The sequence below is a fragment of the Liolophura sinensis genome, chromosome 9, assembly GCF_032854445.1.
Source record: "Liolophura sinensis isolate JHLJ2023 chromosome 9, CUHK_Ljap_v2, whole genome shotgun sequence".
Classification (NCBI taxonomy): domain Eukaryota; kingdom Metazoa; phylum Mollusca; class Polyplacophora; order Chitonida; family Chitonidae; genus Liolophura; species Liolophura sinensis.
The window spans coordinates 20,520,919-20,533,943 of record NC_088303.1 but is presented as its reverse complement, the minus strand read 5'-3'; the positions used below and the strand labels follow the sequence as shown (position 1 = coordinate 20,533,943).

At 38.4% G+C, this 13,025-nt stretch overlaps 1 protein-coding gene across 1 annotated transcript; it reads left to right on the top strand.

Annotated features, from left to right (window-relative positions):
- The first annotated feature begins 2,370 nt into the window (after positions 1 to 2,370).
- On the top strand, positions 2,371 to 12,550 carry LOC135475436 (E3 ubiquitin-protein ligase TRAIP-like). The gene is given in 6 exon segments (XM_064755332.1): positions 2,371 to 2,507; positions 8,650 to 9,175; positions 9,861 to 9,899; positions 9,902 to 10,362; positions 10,364 to 10,457; positions 10,460 to 12,550. Coding segments are annotated over 5 exon segments (1,404 nt in total). The 5' UTR covers positions 2,371 to 2,507; positions 8,650 to 8,655; the 3' UTR covers positions 10,750 to 12,550.
- The last annotated feature ends 475 nt before the right edge of the window (positions 12,551 to 13,025 follow it).

Below are 13,025 nucleotides of genomic sequence, written 5' to 3'. Positions count from 1 at the left end.
GACTAATTACCTTCCAACGTCATTCCTGATAGTGTTAGTGAAGTAGAGTATAGTTACAGCTCTACCAGGGATACGGGAACAATATTTTCCCAAATATCAAACCTTTCACTTTCATCTGAAATCCTCAGCAATGATCATGAATATGAAGCTTTGTACAGCAGCAAACTCTGTTTAAACTAAGAACTCTGTGACCCTTTACTGACAACACACAATCAGACATGCAGAATTTTTGTTCCTGTCAGAATGTGTGCAATCTTGACATGACTATATCTTCATGCTGCTTGTGTGTAACAAGTCATCCATACTTCTGCAAGCGCGTTTTCAGCACTAGCCATAAAGCAGAAAGATGCAAATGAATTTGTTTGAGCTTATAGTCTACACAATCCAACATACCAAAATTGTACACACAATATTAAAAAGCAGAAGGTAATCCTGAAATATTATAATATTGCAATCTACAATCAGTGCACTAAAGGACATGGCCAAGTCAAACTTGCATTCAGCAGAAAGAAATCTCTACATTAAGTCCTCCACACAAAAAATACACTTGAATTCAGGCCACTGACAGCGCTGTGACAGAATGGGCATAAGGCGTATAGCCGGTATCATTGTTGTACCTAAACACTCCCTACAGGGATACCTATCATTTCAGACATAGACCCTTGTCGACCTCGAGTAGCATTTTCTGACCAAGCAAACTGAGAGACGTTGGGGTCGTAAAAGAGCAAGGTTGTCCAAGAGAAGAGTAGGTTTTAAAACAATACGTTAGTCAACAATGCGTTAGATTCTTTAGTCCATAAGTTAAAACAGGACCATTCTATTACAAGCATTCTACCTGAATGATTACAATGAGGTTTCAGACTACAGTTATCCACGTGTCTTCTCAACAGACATGTACATCTTCCAAGTTGATTAAGCCAGGTACTTGAAGATCTCATAGTAGTGAAACACTGCACAGAATGCCAATTCAACAAAATCAGAAACTGTAATATATAGGTTTTTTCATTATTCACAAATGTTTGCTGTACACTAAACATTCACGAATACACCCCTTGTTTATAAAAAAAGTATCTAGAAACAACTGGAACCTGGTGAAAGTTTGCCTCTTAGCAAAAACTGACACGTCCAAGATCCAATATCGGAATTAGACTCTCTCACAGACTTTACAAGAGGGATAGTTTTAAATTTTGACAATGTAAATTATCCCTACTTGCACAGCAATATACCGAAGGGTCCTGCATATGGTATATAAACTATACTGGGTAGTCCTAGATTACTCTGGCGTTAAGTTCGGCAAAGTTTTGAGAGCCTAGGAAATAATTGACCGGCGTTTTGTTGTTGATAGATCGACAGACAAAAATATAAGGGTCATAAGTGTCCGCAAAATTAAGGCCGTGGAAACGTGTTTGTTGGAAAAATTTTGTCTCAAATGCCGCAATAAACTGCCATGGCAACCGCATCAGGTTTGTATATGTAGCGAACTCTGACGTTGGTTTGGGACCATCCTTCGCCGGACAAAATTTTTGCCAAACAGATATAACGTCATAGCCATCTCCGGCTAAATACTAGTGTGTCAAGGTTATTCCATCAAGCGCCCTCACTTAAGTTTCTTAAGGTTTACATTAAGCATAATTCTCATGTAAGTAAATATGGACAAGCAGAGCGTCCAGAATCTCTGCTTCCCAGCGATCTGCTTCATGACTGTCTCTAATTAATCTGGGGTAACAGGATGCCCCAGGATATGGTGATTAAAACATTTTAGCGTTATTTAACTAGAAACAAGGCAGCACCTAGCAGATGACGAGGTGAACGATTGCATGGGAAGGTAGGCCCACAGGAAAATGAACAGCACTGGACCATATTCAAAGATGTACGAAGTCCTGTACGGCTGATAATAACCAGAAATCATAGAAGACGTATAACACAATGTGCACAACACGTGTATATTGTGAAGCACAGTTTTGTATTAATTCCCCCAGGTTATTTAGACCATGTTTTACCGCTGTGTCTAAGCTATGGAAAGCGCGTTGGCGCACTAACAAGAATTACCATTTTCAAGGTAGGCCTATGGAGTCAAGGGGTTTAGGCCATGCCAAAGTTAGAGCACTGAGCGAGTCTTGGGAGTATCTGCTAATCTGGTACTCCAGCAATACATTAAAACCTAAATTTAATATATTTGTTGTTAACAAAGTAAATACAAATGAAAGCTGAACTTGATATTGGTAGCATAAAACATAGCTCGATAGCTATCTCACTCCCTACGAGACAGATTCTGTAATTGCTGTATGAAGGATTGAAAGCAATGACTGCTCCCCAAAATGTCACCGTATGCTACTTTTGCGCATGTCTGGTATTAGTTGACGAGGAGCGCGGGGATTTCATCAGTAATTGTGAGGGTAACAAGTTGTACCACACGTCAGATTGTTGCCCAAATGTCATACTTAGAAGAAAAAACTCAGACGAAAAACTAATGCAAGGATCTCAGTCCACACAAGGCTGAGGGTGAGGTAAGTCTTATAATAATAATAAGCCGTGTCGGTTTGAGCGTGGAGGTATAATAAACAACAACAACAAAAGTGGGAACCGTAGGCCTACCTCAGGTGGTTATTTCACTCTCCTGTGTGTAATGAGGTAGCGAAATATCATAACCATAGTGGTACACCGTACGCCATTTCACGCCGATTAGACCAGAGTGGTTATTTCAACTCGCTTTTGACTGGGCTGGTAGAATAACTAACATAGCCACATTGAGGCTAAAGACATGCTGATCCCCAGGTAGGTCAGTGAGCGCCCTTCTTAGATCTTCATTGCGAAATGTAGTCCCAGGTGGCCATTTCAACTCCTTTCTTTGTACTGGGTTGGCAAGTGTCCAAACGGCAGCGGCAGCCTATAATCAACCATACACCTGACCATTTCACATCATGTCCGATATATAAGTCCTTTCTACACAATGTCTACTGTCCAAAACAGGTGTTAACCTTGGATTTTCCCGCTCAGCTCGCCAGGACATGCAACTTTCCAGGCATATTCCACTCGGTAATGGTACACCAGACCAGCTCCTTATTCATGACATGTCCATCCATTTCAAAACAAGGCAGCCTTCCAGGAATAACAATTCTTTCAAGTGGAATAATTGTGAGATGTTGCGTTTGCAGGCGAGCTGAGAAGTAACAGCCACAGTTAACACCTGCTTTGAACTGCAGAGATTGTTTAAAAAAGATTTATCGGACTCGGCATGAAATGGTGTACATTTTACTGTTGGCTGCTACTCTGGCTATGATACTCTGTCATCCCAGTATAAAGAGAGGAGATGAAATATCTGCATGTGAAAAGCTGGTTCTTCAATGAACTGACATCACCCTATGATGAAATAGCAACCTCAACTTTAAAATTCCCCACAGTTCTGTGTAGTTCACTCTACCCAGCTTGAAAAGTGGAAAGGGCTCATTGACAAACATAGTCTTTACAACTTCTAATATTAGCACCTAGTTGAATTAAATTAAACATTGTTGAAAATAGACCTCAAAATTTAATTTCATTCAACTAATTTGCACCCAGTTGTGAACAGTGGGATTTGATGTTTGAGGCTGCAGATGCTTTCCACAACCAATAAATTAACAACATTTCAAAGTAACACTTCCTACTTAGCACTTTTCGGTTTTTCCAATGTTTTATGAATAGTTTCTGGGAAATGGGATACAGTATCTGGTGTACAATTTCAGTGAAAAAGATATTTATTGTAGTAAACATGCCACTGCTATGTTAAAGCATAGGCCGTTAAATGAAAATTAGCACCCAGCTCCCATGTACGGCGAGATCTTGCAACTGGCAGATGTCTGAAATCGGAAGGTGGCTTATTCCTCGAGCATAGACAGGCAGCGTTTTCATTTTGAAACATGTTGTATTCATGTACCTGAAGTTATTAGTGGTTCAAGCCATTCAGGCACACTTGGCATATAATAAAGTTATATCCCATTTGACAGTGTACAATGGTATCCACGACAATAAACGATGTGGACTGTACTTCTCCAAGCCATGTTCTGTTTAGATATAGTTAAGTTGTCCCCCATTCAACAGTGTACAATGATATCCACGACAATAAACAACGTGGACTGTATTTCCCCAAGCCGTTTTCCATTTAGATATAGTTAAGTTGTCCCTCATTCAACAGTGTACAATGATATCCACGACAATAAACAACGTGGACTGTACTTCTCCAAGCCATTTTCTATTTAGATATAGTTAAGTTGTCCCCCATTCACCATTGTACAATGATATCCATGACAACAAACGACGCGGACTGTACTTCTCCAAGCCATTTTCTGTTTAGATATAGTTAAGTTGTCCCCCATTCAACAGTGTACAATGATATCCACAACAATAAACAACGTGGACTGTACTTCCCCAAGCCATTTTCTATTTAGATATAGTTAAGTTGTCCCCCATTCAACAGTGTACAATGATATCCATGACAATAAACAACGTGGACTGTACTTCTCCAAGCCATTTTCTATTTAGATATAGTTAAGTTGTCCCCCATTCACCATTGTACAATGATATCCATGACAACAAACGACGTGGACTGTACTTCTCCAAGCCATTTTCTGTTTAGATATAGTTAAGTTGTCCCCCATTCACCAGTGTACAATGATATCCACAACAACAAACGACGTGGACTGTACTTCCCCAAGCCATTTTCCATTTAGATATAGTTAAGTTGTCCCCATTCAACAGTGTACAATGATATCCACGACAATAAACAACGTGGGCTGTACTTCCCCAAGCCATTTTCTATTTAGATATAGTTAAGTTGTCCCCCATTCAACAGTGTACAATGATATCCACAACAACAAACGACGTGGACTGTACTTCCCCAAGCCATTTTCTATTTAGATATAGTTAAGTTGTCCCCATTCAACAGTGTACAATGATATCCACGACAATAAACAACGTGGGCTGTACTTCCCCAAGCCATTTTCTATTTATATATAGTTAAGTTGTCCCCCATTCACCAGTGTACAATGATATCCATGACAACAAACGACGTGGACTGTACTTCTCCAAGCCATTTTCTGTTTAGATACAGTTAAGTTGCCCCACATTCAACAGTGTACAATGATATCCACGACAACAAACGACGTGGACTGTACTTCCCCAAGCCGTTTTCCATTTAGATATAGTTAAGTTGTCCCCATTCAACAGTGTACAATGATATCCACGACAATAAACAACGTGGACTGTACTTCCCCAAGCCATTTTCTATTTAGATATAGTTAATTTGTCCCCCATTCACCATTGTACAATGATATCCATGACAACAAACGACATGCTACTCTGTCATCCCCAAGCCGTTATCTGTTTAGATATAGTAAAGTTGCCCCACATTCAACAGTGTACAGTGATATCCACGACAACAAATGACGTGGACTGTACTTCCCCAAGCCATTTTCCATTTAGATATAGTTAATTTGTCCCCCATTCACCATTGCACAGTGATATCCACGACAACAAACGACATGCTACTCTGTCATCCCCAAGCCGTTATCTGTTTAGATATAGTAAAGTTGCCCCACATTCAACAGTGTACAGTGATATCCACGACAACAAATGACGTGGACTGTACTTCCCCAAGCCGTTATCTGTTTAGATATAGTTAAGTTGTTCCACATTCGACAGTGATATCCACGACAATACACAACGTGCACTGTACTTCCCCAGCCATTTTCCATTTAGATATAGTTAATTTGTCCCCCATTCACCATTGTACAATGATATCCACGACAACAAACGACATGCTACTCTGTCATCCCCAAGCCGTTATCTGTTTAGATATAGTTAAGTTGTCCCACATTCAACAGTGTACAATGATATCCACGACAACAAACGACGTGGACTGTACTTCCCCAAGCCGTATTCCATTTAGATGTAGTTAAGCTGTCCTCCATTTGACAGTATACAATGATATCCACGACAATAAACAACGTGGACTGTACTTCTCCAAGCCATTTTCTGTTTAGATATAGTTAAGTTGCCCCACATTCAACAGTGTACAATGATATCCACGACAACAAACGACGTGGACTGTACTTCCCCAAGCCGTTTTCCATTTAGATGTAGTTAAGCTGTCCTCCATTTGACAGTATGCAATGATATCCATGACAACAAACGACGTGGACTGTACTTTCCCAAGTCATTTTGTGTCTAGATACAGTTAAATTGTCTCCCATTCGACAGTGTATAATGATATCTACGACAACAGACTACGTGGACCTCAGGCTGGAACTGCTTTGCAGTTTAATTTATTATTATTCTCACCAAAATTGTCCTACGTTTCTAGAGAAAACTATTAGTACGAATTTTATGAAATTTTAACAAGTTTGTCTGTAGTACTTGAAGTTGTGTATCATAGCTTTTGGGCAGATTTTGTCATGTTACTTGGTAGCCATCTTGGATTTTAATCAAAACCTTAAAAAATCTTAAAAACCTTAAAAAAACCTGATGCGAACGAGCTGAAATTTAAACTCAAGTTGCACAAAGCCTAGGCTTGTTAAATTTGAGAACGAAATGAAAATTGTAGATGCTCGCTGTTGGGTGAAAATGTCTTATGACCCAAAAAAAGTTTTTTGCTAATAACTTCTACAATTCCAAAGAAAAAGCCCAGCAAATAGTCCTATCTGATGCAGTTTTCGATGCTGATTCTGAATATGTAATTTTTTGCAAAATCGGAAGTGACGTCATCAAAACTTCAAATGGACGTATCTCCATAACCATTGAAGCTAGAGATGCAATCTTAAGGCCTAACATCATCCCATGGCAAGTAGAAAACTTTTACACAGTCAGAAGTTATGTCAGCAAACCGGAAGTAGTACATGTAAAAAAAGATCGCCATTTTTTCATTTTTCAAAATTGTAAAATTTCTACAGCTAAAATGTCTCAACAGAAATGCGTGAAACTTAGGCAGGTGATAGACCTGGAGATGTGCTCTTATGAGTAAAAAGTTGGGTGACCGGAGTCATGTGATCTGGCGGCCATTATGGGCTGAAGAAAAAACATTTGACAGCAATTTTTCCAAAACGCAAACTCGGATTGACTTGAAATTTCGCACACATAACAAGCGTTCCACAGGGCTATTTTGGACAGAAAAAGCATGCAATATTTGTGCACATTAGGCCTTGACCAATACGTGTGATGTGATGTCATGGGAAAATGAAAATTTTGAATTTGGTGATTCTTTACATGCATCTGACGTAATTTGACCTCCTGACTCGAATTTGGTCTTATTTTTGCTCTGGATGTATATTTTTGTCGCAAATTGCGATCAAAACACACAAAAAAACGCAATTTCCCCATGTTTGCAGGTCATGTGACACAAAACTGTTATAAAAAAAACAAAAATTACTGATTGCAAAGGGCTATACATTTACTTTATGTTGCTGAAAATTGTTGAGCTGTGTGTAAAAAGAGGGAACATGCACGCTATTAAATATTGTGAAAAGGTCAATTTTCTCTGTTTGGCACATCTATGTATATACGCTATACAGTGTACTTACAATGTCCTGATGACTACGAAGAATGTAAGCTTTCCAATTCAGTTGTTTTTGTATGTATACGTGGACAACATTAAGGTAACCCGAAGTGACACCGTATAGGCAGGCAATAGCGGCTTGAACCCTGGCATCGCTGCCTTAGCAGCTATATTTTGATTTGTTATTTGACCAGAGTTTTCAGGCCACTGTAAAACTGAAACCATCTATAATAAGAATATTTACGAAATGAAAACTGCTTTCAATACCTGGCATCATGATTACCCACAAGTGAACCATAAATAATGTCCATGTTTAAAATTTGATCCTGTCGATGAGCTTCATCAAATTTAGACTGTATTCACTTTCCAGCTTTGTTCAGTCATGGTAACTTTACAGCAACAACATGTCCCAGCTCAGGACATTTCCATTGTCATTGGGGACGTAACTGTTGCCAGTATGATGGGCTGCAGACTAAACGGCCTGAATACTAACTCATTGAAAGTGGTCTAATGCCATGCAGTGTACACACACTTTTGCTGTGAAACAGGTTCAAGAAGTTCTTGACAATCAGACTATAGTATGTCCATTTTTATTTTGACGGGGTTGCACATTTCAAACAATTTTCCGTGTTTTGTTTGATCTTTTCCTATGTTGTAACCTGCACTGTCAAGCACTGCATGTCAGACTATGTGTCACTGTTCGAACAGAGGTACTTTTAATGTGCTTTCCGATTGGCTAGAGGTAATTTGGGAGGCATAACCATCGACTGGCCTGTTATTCCAGATAATATTCCAGACACTTCCCTACACATCTTGCCAGTGAAATACTGGCTCAATTGAGACTCAAACTCACAGATTCAGGTGTCTCTGCCTCCCCCTCTCAACCAAGTGAGATTGGAATGACATATTGGGTATAATCCACTGACGTGTGAATTGATGTATATACATCAAGTGAATAACTGCTCCTTTAGGCATGTATACTGTAGATATAATGCCATACATTAAGTGTTCAGAGTCTTCTTTAACCATTGATGATGAAAGATAATAAAAATTATAAAATACCAAGTAGCAAAAAAATCAGTGCGAAGAATTTGCTGACACTTAGTTTTGATTTTATGTTTCAGGAAAATATGAAGGCTCAGTGCTGTATCTGCTCTGATCTCTTTGACCAAGACGATGACTCCAATATATCTGCTGTTGCCTGTGGCCACACATTTCATGAAGTGTGTCTGATGAAATGGCTGGCCACCTCCAGCACGTGCCCACACTGTAGAAAGCAAGTAAACCGCAAGCATATCATAAGAAAACTTTACTTTGATAAGGCAGAAGACTACAATGAAGAACGTGATAATCCTGCCAAATTGATTAACGAAGTGGATAAAATGAGAGTGGATCTGCGCAAGGCACAGAAGCGGATTGTAGAAGTAGAAGAAAGCAAGCAGGAGCTCAGTGAGAGAATTTCGGAGATCCTGGAAAGTAAAGAAGCTTTGGAGAAAGTTTATAACAAGGAGAAAACATCAACAAGCTGTCTACGAAAGCAGCTTAAGTTTTACGAGTCCCAGCAACGTGCTTTGGAAGCTGAACGTGAAGAGTATAAATCTGTCAAGAAGAGACTTGTGGAGATGAATGACATTAAACGCCTTCTGGACGGTGAGTGAAATTTTCTGTTGCCGTGCAATGTTTTCTTTCAGATTTGATAGATTGATTTCAGATTTAGTACATCTATTTGAATCTCTCGTCATGATGCGTTGCATTTGATTGCTTTGTGTTTTGGGTTGATTTATCCATTTGTGCAGTTAAGATTTCAATTCTCGATTTTGATGTTTTCCTTCAAATTTGATGGTTTAATCTCAAATTTGGTACATGTACATTTTATGAAAATTTGTTGTCGTTGAAACCTGCTTGGGTTTGTTTTTTGTTTAGATTTTTATTTTTGTACAGAATCTCGGTTTTAACTGGACGGATTCAGCTCAGATTTTGAATGCAAATCCCCTGACATGATACATGTACCGTGGTTGAGATTGTTTTCTCCAGGGTTGTTTGTCCATATTAAAAAAGCATTAATGATTCCACAGATGGAGAATGTAAGATGTGGTTACAGTTTTTACGTATCTGAGAGAACCGATACAAATAAATGGCAGTTATTTCAGAAATCATGGTTGTTAAATTTTGAATAGGCATGCTCGTAGACTGAAATTATAGATAATGTCAGAACATCTCTATACATATTGTTGCTGAAATCTTAAGCATAACAATGTAAGTAAGTTTCCTGTTGCAAGATTTGGAAGAAGTAAAAATGCAAGGTCAAACTGTGATGTATTACTCAATGTTGTAGGTTGTAACAGTGATGCTCAGGACATGCTGCAGCAGTATGGGGGATGGAGAAGGATCCCTTAAAACAGCTAGCCACCTACTGCGCCATAGTCAAACGAGAATATGAGAAAGCAAAAAATGAAAAAAAATTACTGAAAGAAGAATTGGAGAAACGTAGGAAGGACCTGTTAACAAAGGAGCGCTCTCTTTGTGAGAAAAGCAAAGATGTTGTCAGTTTGACAGACCAGCTTAAGCATTCTGAAAATGACTTGAAACATGCCGAAAAAGAAAAAGAAATTTTGAAACATAAAATGCGACGTTTAAAAAGGGCAGTTTGTGTCCTGCTGAAACACAAAGCCCCAGCTTGGCCAGTGCAGTGAAGGAAGAGCACATTATACCGTCAACACCTTGTGAGTTTACAGAAACCTGGTATTGACAAGAATTTCATTGACCTTGACCAGGACTTTGATGTTGAAGGTCAAGCAACAGATTTGGCCTTGACACCTGAGGTAGTCAGACCGAGTCCCTAACACGCAGATGAAACGACACTGTGAAGAAAATGATGTGCAATATGTAAAAATCAGCAGTGCAGGTGACCAAAATCCTGCAAAACGAATGAAGCCGAAATGCAGGACATCAGTAACCTGGCTGCCATTGGCTCCATGAACATATTCCGCAAGAAAGCAGGAATAGATTACTCTTGCTCTGTTAGGAAAGGTTACAATGGACTCGGTGGGTACTTGACATATTCCCAACCATCAACCTCAGGAAAGTTTCTCTCGAAGAAAACATCAACAAAACCAAGAGCAAATATAAAACCACTGTCAAGAACAAACAAAAGTAAAGCACCATTGCCAGATTATCCCAAACTGGACTTGTTTCCTGGATTCCAACTAATGCAAGCTGAATAGATGCTTAGTATTGTGTGCTTAGATGGTGTACATGACAATTAATATTTCTCATTTGCTTAAGGAGTGCATGAATGTGGAGTTCTGCTCGTATGCATTTTTATATTTATTGATCACAGAGGAATGAAAGATGCAATGTAACTGAACTGTAACGGTTAGAATGTACGTGTAATTTTTTTCACTCGCCTAGATCTGTGTGATGCGTTGAAGCAAGCAGGAGATACAGATATATTTGAACATTGGCTTATTCCCAGGTCTGAAGAACCTTAAAAAGGTTTGAAATATCAGCTTTCTGGTTTCATGTTCATGTGTAAGAATTACAAATGCCATGCACTTTGGAAATGTTAACATTCCAATCAAACACTCAAAAGTCCAAATCTCATTTAGATGCATTTGGGAAGACAGCATCGGACAGAACATAAAATGCCGATTTGACAGGATGTTTTTTGTTGTGAATGAAAGAGATGTCAAAGGTGAAATCATTAATGTATGCAGCTCAACTGAATCTAAATACATGTAAATATATAAGTTAATGGTAATCTGTTAATCGGTAATAGTGTCAGAAGCACATTTAGGTGACATAACAATGTGTGGCTTTCTGCAGCCAACTTTGTTTTTTCTTGAAAATCATGAAAACTAGGAATTAAAACATTTAGAAATATATGTCTGACATAATTATACATGGTAAACTGTATACCCTAATTCTTCTAAAATTTGGGACAGATATTAGTAGTCTTGAAAGTAGAAATATTACATTTCTTCACCAGTGCTTTGAAAGAGTAAAGACATAAGTACGTTGTTCATTAGATGGTCTAACCCTGTGAGGAAAAAAACTGAATATTCCTGCTAGAATTACATATATATTGGCTAAAATGAGCAGACCATGTGTTCCAAATTTTAGAAGAAATAGGGCAATACTGTGAAACTTAATGGAATGATGGAAGGCAATAGAATGGTCAGCAAAACATGGTTCATTGGAAATTTCTTTTAATTTTCCACTACAATACATTTAGCATATCTGAAACAATTTTCAGTTTTCAGTACCTCTTCAGAAAGTTAATGGACATGATGAATGTGCTTTGAAGAAGATGTAGACCTCTTAATTCTTAGATGATACATGTTTTTATATTATTTTTTATAATACAGATTTTGGCATCCAATCGATATTTCATTTTTTCTTCAAAAATATCAAAATCATCAGGTTGTGCTCTAATCAATATGTATGATTCCCCTAATAATGTTTTATGTTTGGATAAACTAGTCTTACGTGTATAATTTTCACGACCCATTTACCCTCAGATATGCACATGCTTTGATGATGTGCACCCTTTAAATCTGAAATGATGACTTTGGAAGAAAAATCCCAGGTTTTGGCCATCTTGACTTTTCCTGTTTGAATCAGATGTCCAGTAAACTTATGCCGGCATTTGAACTGAAGCACTAATCTGCAAGCTGCCTTGTTTCTCATAGCCTTTGTTGTATATGTTACAGAGAACAATAGCCGATGATTTGATAGTGTTGTAATGTTGAATGAAAATAGTGACATAAACAGCCATAATTTAATACATGTTCAGCTTCCTTTTAACATAACTTTTACTTTTTAAACTGTAAAATGTCTTTTGTTTGATAAATGATAAAATCCTTGCAGGATCAAAACACAATGAAGTATCAGCAGAAAATCATTAAGTGATGTCTGTTTTTATTTTTGCGCTCAAGTCAGATGAAGTCAAATGTGCAGCTTGTATGGTGGTCTTTATGTACCATGCTGATAATACACTGGGCTTAAAATGAACACACAGGAACCTCCCATCAATGTGGTCTCTGTGAGTTCAACTCAAACTCATGCTGTATGCTCTTAGGCTGCATGTGGAAGGTCTGCCATCAACCTGTAGATGGTTGTGGGTTCCCTTGGATCTGCTTGTTTTCTCCCACCATAATGCTGGCAGCTGTGGTATAAGTGAAATATTTTTGAGTACAGCGTAATACACCAATCAAATAAATAAATAAATGAATCCAAAATTAACACACTTCTGGCTGCCCCAGACATTCCCAGTGTGCTTGGGACAGTCAGAGCTGCAGTATTGGCTGCCCTGGAGCAGGTACTTGCATAAAGTTCAGTTCTATATTTCTAGGGTCTTGACAAGTGGTTTTATCAGGTGGTCAAAATCTAATTTCATGCATGTTACACGATTGCACTAATGTTCAGGTCTAAACATGTTTTCCTGATTGAACACACACAAGAGATAAATATAAAAAGTCATTAAATGTAGTTCTTTTTT